The sequence below is a fragment of the Misgurnus anguillicaudatus genome, chromosome 22 (genome assembly GCF_027580225.2).
Source record: "Misgurnus anguillicaudatus chromosome 22, ASM2758022v2, whole genome shotgun sequence".
NCBI lineage: Eukaryota > Metazoa > Chordata > Actinopteri > Cypriniformes > Cobitidae > Misgurnus > Misgurnus anguillicaudatus.
The window spans coordinates 2,098,915-2,114,401 of NC_073358.2; the positions used below are offsets into that span (position 1 = coordinate 2,098,915).

The following is a 15,487-nucleotide window of genomic DNA, read 5'->3' on the forward strand; positions in this document are numbered from 1 at the left end:
TTCTGTCATCATTTCCTCATGTTGTTCTAAACCTGTATGAGTTTTTTTATTTTATTTTGATGAACACAAAAGAAAAAGCTGCCCTAAACATTGACTTTCATAGTAGGAAAAACAAATATAATGAAAGTATTGTGATAAATAATGTTAAGCATCCAGTTGATGGCCCATTGAATTTCACCATATTTGTTTTTTCCTACTATGGAAGTCAATGGTTTCCATCGGCTGTGTGCTTTCCATCATTTATCAAAATATCTACTTTTGTTTTCATCAGAAAAAAAGAAATCCATACAGAACATTTAGAACAACACGAGGATAAGAGAATTTCAAATATTTCATGTTTGGGTGAACTATCCCTTTAACTGTGTTTGGTTTACTTGTCTTAGTTTCCCAGACAGGGTTTAGATTAATACAGCGCTAGGCCTTAGTTATATTAGCAAATTTAAGTAGTTTTAACAAACCTTAATAAATACAATACATGTGTGCATCTCGAGACAAAACAACAGCACTGATGTATGTTAATGGTGCAGTGTGTATATTTTAGCAGCATCTAGTGGTGAGGTTGCAAATTGCAACTAACGGCTCAGTCCACTGCTCACCCCTCGCTTTTGAAACGCATAGAGAAGCTAGGGTAGCCGCCACCAGAAAAACTGGTGTCAACTTAGTAAACTTAGTAAAAAGTTTGTCCGTTAAAGGAATAGTCTACTCATTTTCAATATTAAAATATGTTATTACCTTAACTAAGAATTGTTGATGCATCCCTCTATCATTTGTGTGCGTGCACGTCAGTGCTGGAGCGCGCTGCGACGCTTCGATAGCATTTAGCTTAGCCCCATTCATTCAATGGTACCATTTATAGATAAAGTTAGAAGTGACCAAACACATCAACGTTTTTCCTATTTAAGACGAGTAGTTATACGAGCAAGTTTGGTGGTACAAAATAAAACGTAGCGCTTTTCTAATCGGATTTAAAAGAGGAACTATATTTTATGGCGTAATAGCACTTTTGGGAGTACTTGGACTCGCCTGAAAAGTCCGCTCCCCTTCTCACTCTCATAATGGGAGAGGGAGGGTGTTACTGCGCCAAGTCGATGTACTCCCAAAAGTGCTATAACGCCATAAAATATAGTTCCTCTTTTAAATCCGCTTAGAAAAGAGCTACGTTTTATTTTGTACCACCAAACTTGCTCGTATAACTACTCGTCTTAAATAGGAAAAACGTTGATGTGTTTGGTCACTTCTAACTTTATCTCTAAATGGTACCATTGAATGAATGGGGCTAAGCTAAATGCTATCGAAGCGTCGCAGCGTGCTCCAGCGCTTACGTCCACGCACACAGATGATAGAGGGATGTATCAACAATTCTTAGTTAAGGTAATAACATATTTTAATATTGAAAATGAGTAGACTATTCCTTTAAGGGCTTCTGTAGAAACATGGCAGCACAAAATGGCGACTTCCGCGTAAAGGGACCCTCTGTGTATGTAGATAAAACGTCTCATTCTAAGGTAATAAAAACATAACAGTTCATTATAAAAAGGTCTTTATACACCTCTGATAATATAGTTTTGTTTATTATTTTGCATTTCTGTCAAGAGATCCTTCTAAAAATTACACACTTCACCTTTAAAATATGTCGGTAAAAGTGTTTTTTTTTTAAGTTAAGCTAAAACATGCATTTTAGTCTGGGATTAGGATGAGTCCTGTCCAGGAAACCACCCAAAAAAGTTTTATATACGATTAAAAATGCAAACTTTTTATTTTTCAGGTAATGTTCTGTTCTCAAACACAACACCAGCACTTCAAGTTTTTGTATCGCTCCAACAAAATGCATCCAAAAACAAATGGCTCAAGTCATTGTACAAAACATTTTCATAACATTTAATGTCCTTTCACTTGACAGAAGGAACACGTCCTCATTTCCAAATCCAAACACCAGAAACAAATCTGGCTTTAGACGAAGCTAAAGCAGCATACAAGATACAACAGTCATACTTCGCAGTGCCACAGATTATGACTTCATTTAAATGTACAACGGAGATCACAGAGACAAGCGCGGAGCTAGCAAACACAGACACTTAAAATATGTGAGAACCAGAAAGAACTGGAAGATCCCTCACGATCCTAAATGAAACGTACATTGAGTTGATGTGTAACTGAAGAACAGATGATAAAAATCAACTAAAAAGATCGGAGGGTAAAACATTTTTGGTTTTCACAGTTCAGTTTGATGCACTGCTTACATGATACAACGACAGGGGGTCGAGTAAAAAAACTAAGATTTAGTTCAGCTTGGTTCAACTGTAAAAAAAGAAACACTAATGTTATCTACAAAACAAAAAGAAATATACAGGTTTAACACATTTCCCCCTATCTCCGGTACCGGCCTCTCTCCTTCTCTCTCTCGCGATCTCGAATTCGTTCTCTGTCGCGGTCTCGTTCTCTGCCGCGCTCTCTCTCTCTGTCTCGACGGCCGTCGCGAGGTCGATCTCGCTCTCTCTGTCGGTCACGTTCTCGTGGACGGCTCCTACGTCCGCTCACCACCGCCTGCGTTCGTCTCAAAAAGTCGTCCACACGCATGTCGTAGTCGTGCTATTAGGAAAAAGAAGAAGAAAGAGTAAGCAAAACCATATGGATGTATTTGAACCTATCGGCTCCGTCCTAAACTAGAAACTAGTGAGACTCACTATCTACTGCAAACATAAGCATGTAATTGGCTGTTTGTGGTTCTGACAGGTTCATGTAGCCACCTCACTAAGTTTTAAATAAAACGGGCATTTTTTTTCTGAGCCGTTCACAGTGGCTAAACATTACCAGACTGGAGGCAAAAGAGCGAACAACCCTTTTCTCTCTGAAGCGGGCATCATGTGGCATTGGGTGATGTCCGGAGTAAGGAGGGTGGGCCTGTGGTGGAGGAGGATGATGATGATGCTGGTAGTACGGGTGCTGGGGTGGGTGCTCCATTCCAGGGTACGGTGCCTGAGACAAAAAACAACATCATCATCATCATCATCGTTACAAAAAATAACAATAGAGCCGATTGTCAGTATCACGGTTCATTACTCACTAGGGTTGTGCCGATAGACGATAGTATCGTGTATCGACGATCTTCAGACATATCGTCAATGGCAGGCTTTCATGGCGATAGTCAAGACGATAGTTGGCGAATGGTTATTATTATTATTATCATCATAGTTTTATATTAACACCGACAATGCATGCTTTTCCTCACATGAGGGTTTGTGGGCTTCACTTTAAGCGGAGAGCTTGTAAATAGAGAATTCCTTCTTGCACGTACCTGCACTTAATGCGTGCGTCTTGGTCTCCTCCTACCACTAAATCCAGCGCGCCGCGTCATGAGCAGCTGCGCTTCTCTCTGTCTCACGTGCACGCGCTCTCGCGTCTGTCCGCAGTCTAAACATAAACTAAAGTAGTAATCCTTATTTGTTCAGTTTAATGCGTTTCATGCGAGCTGATGCAAACTTTACTTTTTGTTCAAAATATGACCCGCTGCATATTACCGCCTCTCTCTCACTCTTGCGTACGTGCAGAAAGCTGCGCTCTGTCCGAAGTCAGATCACTAGGTATTAATCCTGTTTATGATATGCATTTGATGAGTTGTAGCAACACGTCCCTCGTGTTTAATATATGATTGTGTTTAAAATATGATCGCGTTCCGCTGGACCGATGCGTTTAGAAAGGCACCTCATGAGAGCACCACTGCTTGACACGTGTAGTCTTCTGCAACAGCACTAAATAAATGCATTGAATAGTTTGTATGTGCGCGCACGTGTGTGTGCGTGCGCAGATGCATGTTTTTACAGTTATTAAGTAATCATGATAGGGTTTTAATAACGTGCTCGCTTTAATGGCATCAGTTTTAAGAAGGTTGCAGTCATGACGGTGTAACGGTCTTGTTTTTTTTTTGTCCACCCATCAAGTGACTTGTTATAATGAGTAAAAATTAACAAATAAAAAAAAGAGTAAACTACTGCCACGCCCCCCGATAATATCGTGTATCGCCGATCTCACAGGCTGACGATAGGACGATCTAAAAATAGGGCATATCGCCCAACACTATTACTCACCATTCCTTGCCATGGTGGTGGAGGTCCAATGTTGTGGTGAAATTCTCTCATATAATCATTATAAGACTAAAAATAAGAAGAGGGGTGTTAATGAACTCATGTTTAAAATCCACAATTATGATCTCATCTGCATGATGGTAGCCATTTTAAAAGAAATGTGATTTTGTGCCGCTCAACATAAACTAGAATCTGTCTGTGGTGTTTATAATATGCTTTAAAGGAATATTCCTCTTTCTTAAAAAAAATCCAGATCATTTACTCACCACCATGTCATCCAAAATGTTGATGTCTTTCTATGTTCAGTCAAGAAGAAATGATGTTGTTGTTTTTTTTTTTTGATGAAAACATTCCAGGATTTTTCTCATTTTAATGGACCCCAACACTTAAACAGTCTTAATGCAGTTTAAAATTGCAGCTACAAAGAACTCCAAACGATCCCAAACGAGGCATAATGCGTTTACGCCAACCTTGTTTGAGGCATCAAAATCACGTCTACAGCGCCTTGTTTGCCGCTTGATCAGTTTGAATGCAGTCGCATGTCTACAGCGAAGTGGACACGCGGAAAAAGCAAGCATTTGACGCGCATCAGAGGCAAAATCCGCCTCTTGTGGGAGGGGCAAGTGCTATGATGTTGTCTGTTTGCAAGATGGCTGATGTTGATTGTGCATTTATCGAGAGAGTTACCAGTTTGTATTTAGTCACTTTACTATAGGGGGAAAATAAATTGCGCGGGTCGATAAACATCACGTGACTCAAAAGTGAAATGTGTATTTACAATTTACCAGGTTGCCCAATATCCTCACTGACACTCATCCAAGCGAGGTCCTTTTTATTCCCGTCTCTATAGAAATAAGAACTTGTGTCGTATAGCTCCGGGTGACTGCTTACGGACAATATCAAGCATTCCTTCATGTTGAATGAGTGACTCCGGGCAGGGCTGGCGCCACAGCAGCAAGCAGGCTCCTGAATGGTTAACATGGCGCAAAAATCTCCCAAAGTTCCAATTTTTCAACTCGGCGTCAGCCGCAAATTCGCATCAAACGCAAAATGCACAAGAAGTACCATTTGAGCGTACCACGCTAGACGCGCGAATGAGGCGAAATTGCGTCTATCGCGCCAACCGCCTCATCCGCGAGACCTCCAGACGCGCATCAACGCGTCTTCACATTGACTTAACATTGAAATTACTCGCGCTTGACGCCTCTATCGCGGCTGGTGTAAACGCAGCATAGGGGTCCTATCTAGCAAAACGACTGTCATTCCTGGCAAGAAAAAAAAATTTCACTTTTATACCACAACTTCTCGTCCTCCTCCCGCTGTGCGACGCGCCAGCTCAACCCCACGCAATTGCGTAATGCCGTGGAAAGGTCATGAGTTACATATATGACACGCACATTTACGGACCATTTTAAACAATAAACTGACACAAAGACATTAATTTGTATCATTCCACATACAACAACGTCTGAACGGTCCTCTTTCTCTACACTTGTAAACACTGGGGCGTAGTTTCAATACATCATCCATGACCTCTTGACGTGATGACATATTACGTGAGGTCGCGCCGGCTCGTAACACAGCCAGAGGAAAAAAAGATAAGTTGTGGTTTAATAGTGCATATTTTTTATTTGTCTTGCCAAAAATGACAACTGTTTCGCTAGATAAGACCCTTATGCCTCGTTTGAGTCCTTTAAAACTGCAATTTTAAACTGCATTCAAACCGTTAAGTGTTGGGGTCCATTAAAGTACATTAAAATGAGAAAAATCCTGGAATGTTTTCCTCAAAAAACATAATTTCTTCTCTACTGAACAAAGAAAGACATCAACATTTTGGATGACATGGTGGTGAGTAAATTATCTGGATTTTTTAAGAAAATGGACTAATCCTTTAATAGTCGAGATAACCCATCAATGGCGGGGAAAGAGTTAACATCAGTGCTAAAAAATAAATTAGTGCTGCAAACGCGCAGTTCATGCATTGTGTGAAACCGAACTTAGCAGTTTTGTATCTGAAACACCAAATGTAGCATCTAAATGAGGAAGAGGTGCAGAGATGCATTCAAAAAGAGATGAATAAAAAGAAAAAAAAGACTTACTCCATTGAGAAACACGTCTCTTCTAACACCAGAGAAACGCCTGAAACGATACAGAAGTTCATTGCAAGTCAACTGAATATGAAAGAGAAGGAAAGATATCGACACTTACCTGTCCACAGGTGGATTGCGAGGGTCCTGCATAAAACCTAAGACGACGGCAAAAGTAAACACAGCACAGAACTATAACAAACGCTCTGAACAACATCGAAACACAAATCACAAGACGTAAACTTTGTTTTAAAAAAAGTGGAAAAATTACAAACAGATGCAGCGTTCCAGACAACTCTGTTTTAGGATATTAAGTAACACTACATTTAAAGTGTTTAGTAACATTAATTAAGTGCCATCACTTCCGCTTCGAGGTGGGAAATATCCTAAATTCGAGTTGTCTGGAACGTAGCAAGAAAAAGCACGAAGCAGATATTGACCTGGTCTCTGTGGGAATTCTGGCGGATAATCAATCCTGGGCCGCTTCCGGTTGTGCATGTCATATTCCTCGGGACGACGCCTACGTGAATCAGGTATATTCATGTGAAACATAGCACAGGTTTAAAAACATACATGAATCAACACTATCCTCTGTGTGCATGTGTGTATTGCATATCAACACCTTATCATTTTGCTATCAGAAACCTTGCAGGTTAAGCTCTCGACAGCACTGGTGGCATAATGTTCATTACCAAAGACAAAAAAATGTACAAAATTAAGTACATGAATATAAACGATGTATGCAAGGTAAAGCCTTAATATGCTAAGTTGTAACATCAGAATAATGTGACAAGAACCCTTAAAATGTGCAAGGATACCAGAAAGAAACATCAAAAATACACACAAACAGATGATCGTCCTGCAAGAAAAGTAGAGCTATGACATTTTTTTAACAAACCATACAAAAATACAAGCGTTTAAATACTAACTATACATTATTAACCTCTCATTCCTCTTCTATATATCTATATGTTCTTATATGTGAATTATTATTGTCAGAGGTAACAAACATCATCCCAGAAATGCTGTCGATGGAGCCCAAAACTACCATTTAGATTTTTGGTTTTCGCACCGTTCACCCAATGTGTGACACTCGAAGGAGATTACAAATCTACATTCAGATTATTCATTGCAAACTCAGCTACTCTCCTTCTGACAGAAACTCAATAAATGCATGTGTCATTCAAACAAATGTTACCCAATAAAACACACACAAACAAAACAAATCTGGTTGAAAGTGTGACATACCGCGTTCTTGTCGTTTTGTGACCGCTAACGTTGGCAAATACTTATAAAGTTCATATAACAGTCCATCTTATGCTTTAACACATTTTTAACGGGAAGGCTCGATGAGCCGGAAGAAGGGGGAGTGATAAGTAGTCCATTGAAAACCAAACCGAAACCACCAAGAGAAGATCCAGACATGTGGAAATAAACTTCTCTTGGGTCACTCAGTCCATGAAGAAACACAGAAGAAGGGAGGGGTGGAGGCGTCATTTTACACCATTAGTCCAGAAGAGGGAAACAAAAGCGCCTACCTACCACCAGGTGAAACATCCCATCGACTGGGGGGCTTTAAACAAAGGGGACGGGGAAAGGGGGAATGAATACGGGAAGATGTTGAGTCCAAGGGGGGCAACGTAATAAACCTTGTTTTTATCTGGAGAGAGAGCAGGGATGGTTCATGTCCATGTTTTGGCCCTGATGAAAAGTGAAAGAGAGTTCATGTACAGCAGGACTCTATAGGAACAGTCCCTGGTGCGGTCGGTTCAAGTCCATTGGCACTACACCTCTCCGTTTCTTTTCTTTTTTTCTCCCTCCCTGTCTCTCCCTTTCTGTTTTCATTCTCTCTACAACGGCAAACTATCTCTATTCACGAGCACACACTGGGCTGTTTTATTCTGGAAAGGAAACCCAGCACAGAAGTCCCAGAATATGCTCCTCCTTCCTTCGTTTAACAACTGGCCCTCAAACCGACGCGCCATCTTCTGCTTAACAATTAAGGCTCCTTTTAAAAGAGTCCCATATTTGACTGGCTCTACTCCCCATGGACACTCCTGCAAGAAAAGGCTTTGGGAACAAATTTAAACACAGTCTCATCTACAGTAAGCAACCAACCTCAGCGACTACATACTAAAGGGTTAACCCCACACCGTTCTGAGGCTGAAGTTGTTATTCGCTATTTCGACTCAAACTTACACACCACCATCAACATTAGCAACGGAATGGGAGATCGACGCTCCGACCGGTCCGGTCTGAGGCTCTTCTCTGAGCGATGATGAAGACGAAGGTGGAAAAATAAACCGGCTTTGCGCCCTTCTCGTCAGGTGACGGGGACACAAGTGTGCACTATCAGTCCAAAGAATTTTTCTAACCTTCCCAGGTCGCGAGGGGCGGGATCTCGGTGAGGGGGTCGGCCCCGAGACCGAGGCTCGGAGTGCATCCTCCTCTTGTGACGCATTCCGTGAATGACCTGATACAAATCGATGCTCTCGTCGGGGGGGAAAAGCATGCACAGCTGTGTCCCGCATTCCAGTTCGATCTCCTGGAGACGGACGTTTGCATCCGAGAGACGAGACGCCATGTGGGACAATGAAGAAAAACAACATTAGCGTGATTTATCAGTAGAAATAGCATGAAAAAAACTTTTGATGTTGATTTCAAGAAAAGTTTGAATACAATAAAAACTGCATTTAAAATTTCTTATATAATGTATTACTGGGTTGCCAGATTTTTTCACTTAAAATATAAATAATTAACAGATAATTTAACAAATCAAACTTCCTAACAGAATGTGTAGCTTATCAAAGACATCTTGCAGTGTTTCCCATACATTGATTTATTTGTGGTGGCCCACCATAGAATCAACCCTGGCCCCCACAAATAGAATTTTCATGATTCCCATTTACATTTTTATTTCACTATTTAAAACGGCTTAATTTGGCTTAAAATATAATTTGATATATAATACAGATCAAATACAGATACAGATCAAAGAGTAGAAGTGAAACATATTTCAGGTGCCAACATTAGATCAAACGCAAACACGACATGATGACGTCACATATATGCTAATTAGCGGGTGACGTCATCACCACCACAGTCTCTCAAAATCCTGTGGGAAACTATAATACATGCTCAAAATTAAAAATGCATTAAAAACATAATGAAAAAAAGACATCAAATTATAAAGGATGTGAAGGGGATTACAATCTGATTCTGATGGTCAAGAAAGTTAAAAGGTAAAGTAAGTAACACCCCAACCCTATACATTATCCAAAAACTATCAAACTTTTCATTTCGCAGCCCATAGGTTTAACCTATCCCGGGACCCACCAACATATTTTAAAATAGAAATGTGCTGAAACGCACTTTTTATTCTTATTTATACAAGTAGTTTTTTTATTTTCCTTGTCATTGTATTAATGAAATGTACGTTTATAAAACTTTATATTTACCCTATGGTATATCATATCAAAATAATTGTCATTGCTTGTCATTAGTTGGAACAATTAACCGTAACTAATCCATAGCAGAACTAAAGTTTTTGTATCATGTGTGTGAACTATGTATAACAACTTTGTACAGATAAATGCACACACATGCATGTATATATTTAAGAAATGTGTACATGTGTATATTTATGTATAATTTATATTATATAAAAATACTTAATATATAATTTTTTTCTTAAAATTATACATGCATGTGTGCATTTTTATATATACGTTATTATACAGTTCACATACATATGATGTAAACAAAAACTTTTATTCTGCTATAGGTAAATCGTTATGCATCCCTAGTTGGACTAAACAGTTTTTTTATGTCATTGAGTGCGTTTACACGCACAGTCTTACGCTGATTATGCTTAAAAAAACTGATAACAGGTGGGGTCATGTAAACGCATAAAACGGTTTTCTTTAAGCCCATAAACGGCGCAAGCAAAAACCGATCGGCACAGGTAGTTTTTTGCTCTTTACCCCGCTTTCGCGTGGCATGTAAACACCTTAACCGGCTTTCTCACGGTTTTGTCCATGGGCGCATGTCTCCGGATGTGAAAGATAAACGTCAGACGCGGAAGTAAGCACAAAGTAACGCATAAAAGTCTCTGCTCTACTAAAGCAGTTGGCAGAGAAACTGCGAAAATAAAAACTGATGTTATATTTACAGGTTCTGGAGACACGAAAAGAGAAAAAAACAATATAGCTTAAGACAGATATGCCGTCGGCTTTTTGATCGACTATTATGCACTATAGGCGATGACGTCACTATCTGCGAGAAACCTGACAAATCTCCAAGTCCCATGTAAACGCAGTTGTCTGCATAGCTGGCTTATTGATTTGCATGTAAACAGTTTTTTATAATAAGCAGATTTTCGATAGTTATCCGCTTATTCTATGCATGTAAACGTACTCATTTACTGCTTTACTGCTAGACCCACCTAATCCCACTGTGCGACCCACAGTTTGAAAACCCCTGGTCTAAAAACACGCATACTACACAGAGACGATGAAGATAAAGAACTGACCTGTCCATCACGTCCAATCTTCACAGGCTTGTTTTCATTCCATGAATTAGAAAGGTGGGCTGTTTTGGTAAAAGGTAATTCCCGCCTGCAAGCAAAAAAAAAAACAGCGTTGCATTGAGTGACATTATTTGTACGTTGCTTTTATTTCTATGTTATTGTCCAGTGCTGTTTATCCATCATCACACAGTACTTGACAGACTTCATACAGCAAGTTTCAGTTGTAACCTTACAGACGTAAACATCTTTTTATACCTGCAAATCCAGTCGATTTTGAAGACTCCACCGAGCATCTTAGCGTTCATGCCTGCGGGCAGCACCCAGTGGATGGGAGATCCTCCATGATGAGACTCTGATGAGAGTCGGGCAAAACCTTGAAAAACAAACACACTTTTCATTATTTGACAAAAAAATATATTTCCTCATTGACCATAGTTTGATCTTGATAAAGCTTTCACAAAATGTTATTTTAAGCACGTGAGCCGAAACGATTTGAGCAAAAATTCAGCACAACGTTGTTTTTTTAAGATGCACCTTGAAACTTTCCACTTTCTCTGACAGAGAAGATGAGCACAACGTTTCGGGCAGAGCGAAAAGCAGCATTGAGTTTTTTCTCGTTGACAGGCAGAGTAGACCAAACACCCTGTGAAGAGATAATGGATGCTGGTTAAAAACACATAAGACCCTGTATAGATCATCATATAGGCCTATTTTTGTGTGTGTCTCTTTAAATGCAAATGAGCCGCTGCTTCCCTCCACATTTACTGTTATCTACACCAAAATATACACCGTTTACAATCACCTTTTTGTCATTGTTTATAATGAACATGCAGGAATTTATTTTGTTAAGAAGATTTAAAATGTAAACTGTGGACAGTTGTGGGCGGGGCCTGCACAAAGTGACATCAGTTTGCTCAGAAAACACCAACCGCTTGTCCCATGAGACTATTGAGGTTTTACAGGGATTTTAAAAAAAGGAGCAGGCAAATTTTTATCATTGCAGGGTGGTTGCGACACACAATTATGTTCAAAATCGAGTTAAAGTGACCTTTAACAGTTATGCAAGATGTGTACCTTTGCTTTAGCCAGTGAAACATTCTCGTGGTTGTTGCTTTTAATTAGGAAATATCTGGCTTCTCTCAGGATATACTTCAGCTTGCTGGTTTGATCTTTAAAGACGGGAGGAGCCTTTCTCACAGCTCGGACAGACGAGGACAGTTTCTCTTGTTTCTTATCAGATCCTGAAAGTCAAAGACACATGACACTTTAAAAATGAGATCAATCAAAACAAAAAATAAGGGGTATATACAACGGCCCATGATTTACCTAACAACCTTAACTCAACAATCCTCCTTGAGCTAACTTTGCCAAAGATGTGTGTTTAACTTGTGCAAGATTACAACAAAGCCCGGTTACCATCATGATAAAGGATGAAAGAAGGTCTGGTTATTGGAAATATTGAAAAAACTATTTCAGGTTGGCATCAACTGTAATCTGACCTACTCTACCAAGTATGAAATCTGCATCCTTGTAACCAAAGGAATTTATTCCAGCATTACAACAAAGGTCATGGTATTATTATGACTCCAAGAGACTCATTCTGACTGGCTGTTCGGCATAGCCAACCAGTGCACGAGAAGAAAACTAAAAGTGACAAAGCAAGCAAACAACGGTCAAGAGGAATCCATACAACACTCATCTTATCTTTCCAATCTCTCATTCCAATACATAAATATTTATGGCTCATGAGACATTACAGATATCTGGTGTAAGGGAAATTTGTGTTATCTGTTGTGTATCCCAGCAGCCACTAGCTTTTCCGGTTTCCTGTTTTCAGTAATGAACACCAACTACTCCCACCTGCTGGCATAAAAAGTTATCTCATGTCACGCAGACCCAGAACGGATTTGATACTTGGCCGCATTCTGTTTGGTGTGTCAGGTAGAGGTCCTTTCTGGTCCAAAGAAATGTACCAGATTCCCTTTTTACCCAAACACGACGTGCATCAATAATTTTTTGTAAAAAAAAAAAAATTTGACCCGACTAACTTTGGACCCGGCATGTTGGCAATGTGAGCCGACCTCACAGTCTGCACAATTTTGTTGCCGTTGGTCTGGTGTGTCCGTTTAAAGAAAATAATCTACAAAAGTTAACAAAACCGTAAAACTGATAGCAAATATCTAGTAACCTGAACATGATTGCGAGTTTGTTAACCATTTTTCTACTAGTTAAATCACTTCAGAAGCTCGTACCTGAAGCCTCAGAGCCGGAGACCGAATGCACGGACTCCCCCTCGGAGAACGAGACGGACTCAGATTGGGAGTCACTGGCTTCACTCCTTGTGTCATAGTCGTTCTGTTCATTCGCCTCCCGTTGGTCTTCCTCCTCCTCCTCCTCTTCTTCTTCTTCTTCCACCTCGTATTCCTCTTCTTCTTCGTCCTCTTGCTCCTCTTCTTCCTCCCCTTCCTTTTCCTCTCCTTCTTCCTCCATGACCTCCTCTATCTCGGAGCAGTTGCCCTCAGAAGAGGCCGCGGTGCTGCCGGTCTCCTGCTCGGATGCGTATTCCTCTGACTGAGCCTCCTCCTCTCTGGAGGAGCGGCTTGTTCTGCCTGTGTTGTCTTCGTTGGTCCTCCGTATCTGCAGAGACGAAACAAAAGCATGCGTTATAGGTTTTTCCTTAAAGTTTGCTTGGCATCTGTTCTCTTTAACACTTTCTTTATTCTTTAGCTTCATAGGACGTCACATGAAGCAGTAAGGTCTGTCAAGTCAATGTGCCTTTACGTTCTTGTATAGTTAATGTTTATTGCTTATATACTTTTCTTAGCGTTTAGACCCTGATCATGTTTACCTCAGGGACCTCCTCCATCAGGGGTTTGATCCGTCTTTGGGACTCTCTGCTCCGTGACGCATCGGCCTGAGCTGTACCGCCTCTTCCAGTGTGACTCTTTCTGTCCTCATACAGCTCTTCAGGTGCATGTCTTCCTCTGGGATTGCTTATCTTTTTAACACTTGATCCAGCAGATGATGCGCCTCTCTTCACTGATTGTCTGGTGGCGTGTCCTGAAGATCTGAGGCGCTTCGTATCCTTACCGTCTCCTCGCTCGTGCTTCCTTTTAGATCCTGGGACAGGAATTGAAGCGGTTAATGAGGCAATAGTCCTACAGAGTGGGACTTTAAACAATAAAAGTGTCATTGTTTAAAAGCTGGATCCTGTTTTAGGGACATGTACCTTTTTTCTCATTAATATCATGTTCACTCTCTGGGTTGTAAAGCTCATCGTCCTGGTCAGGAGCATCGGTCAAAATATCTTCCAGTACATTCACTTCTCCGTCTATGAGTAAAATAACATGCAAAATAAGTTAACATAACTGCACTTTTATAAACAAAACCATTTACAATACTGCATTTATTCAGTCTATAGGGTTTTATAGTATATAGGCAATCACTGCCAGCAAGACAGTCATGATGCAACAGTATGTAGCAAAGTACAATAAACATTTTTAATGAGCAAAGGATTAGCATCAGAAACAAATAGACATTGTAACATTTAAGATAATAAAATGGCATATGATTTATATTTTAATAACATTTGACGTATGATAACAACAATGGCATTTGTTCCTTAAAAAAATACAAAACGATATGAACATAAAATCCTTTACAATAACACGAGTTAGCATCATGCTAAACTATTGTCCGTCACCGCACTTCTTCCTCTAAAAACGCCTATTAACAAATAATTTGTGTTTATTGGAAAATGTGACTGAATTTAACAAAATAATGAATATATTAATAATAGTTAATTGAATATACAACAAAGACAACGTGTTTACAAATAACGCTTCATGCTAATATCTGCGGCTAATAAAGTCCGAGACATCGTTTACCTTTCTCATCTCTCCTGTCGACGGACATTTTCAGCCCTCTGTGAATTGAACACACACTTAGTTTTCTTCTCTTTCTCTCTATAGACGTGTGTTTATTAACCGTGTAAATTCACGGCTATTTAATAAAAAAAAATATCACACACAGTATGTTTTTGTTGTTGACGTGTGTGAATGTAATCTAAAATGGCGGCTCTCTCTTCCTCTCGCGGCGCAGTGACTGAGGGTTGCCAGACACTCATCGTAAAAACACACAGACTGTCGTGATTTCCATAATATTTGAAGTTCACTAATTTGTGAAGTTAGAAACTTTAGTGTAGTAACTTTGTTGTAAGTCATTAACAACAAAGAACAAAATAGAAAAAAATATTATAAAACTGTAAATGTAAACCTGGTACTTTTTACTTGTCGGGTTTTAATATTTATTGGTGAGCATGTACCAAAGAACTTATATTGACAAGAAGTGAAAGCCAAGACCGTTTTCCATTTTGGCAACGGAAGTGGTGTTATTCCCCAGTGGTTCTAACGTGTTAGCAATAGCAACTCAGAAAGTATAATAAAACGGTTTCCCAGCATCAAAATGTATGGTTGTTGCGTTTGGTTGCTTTAATATAATATACTTATATACGTATATATGTATCTGGCAACTTTATATTAGGGCATCTGCTAACGTCTGGTAGCTGTGTTGAAAAACGTAATAAAGTCAACTTTTTAAAAGAACTTTCTCTGTCTATGTTGCTTTACTGCTGATTCGGCTGATTCTTGCCATACTTCCGTTGCCAAAATGCGCGCGCATACGCTGCCACGTCATCGTTGTGTACGGTACCATAGTACAGTACAAACCATAGACTGTAAAAAAAAGACAAACAGTAAAAGGGTTTTTGGGCTGGCACTATTATGAAATTT

The 15,487-nt window shown here is 39.7% G+C and overlaps 1 protein-coding gene across 5 annotated transcripts; it reads right to left on the reverse strand.

Moving 5' to 3' along the window:
• Nucleotides 1-1,737: 1,737 nt before the first annotated feature.
• On the reverse strand, nt 1,738-14,768 carry ythdc1 (YTH N6-methyladenosine RNA binding protein C1). 5 transcript variants are annotated; one of them, XM_055200316.2, is made up of 16 exons: nt 14,585-14,768; nt 13,927-14,028; nt 13,546-13,817; nt 12,950-13,334; nt 11,772-11,938; nt 11,232-11,340; nt 10,953-11,070; nt 10,701-10,785; nt 8,545-8,714; nt 6,792-6,839; nt 6,610-6,689; nt 6,291-6,327; nt 6,182-6,203; nt 4,086-4,151; nt 2,812-2,976; nt 1,738-2,589 (listed from the first exon to the last, which is right to left on the reverse strand). In XM_055200316.2, exons 1-16 carry the CDS (start codon nt 14,610-14,612, stop codon nt 2,368-2,370), a joined length of 2,076 nt encoding a protein of 691 aa, XP_055056291.2. In that variant the 5' UTR covers nt 14,613-14,768; the 3' UTR covers nt 1,738-2,367. The 5 variants fall into 5 exon arrangements, with proteins under 5 accessions (XP_055056291.2, XP_055056292.2, XP_055056290.2 ...); XM_055200317.2 differs by having other exon boundaries at nt 2,839-2,976; nt 6,182-6,221; nt 14,585-14,767; XM_055200315.2 differs by having other exon boundaries at nt 6,182-6,221; nt 14,585-14,767.
• Nucleotides 14,769-15,487: the final 719 nt, after the last annotated feature.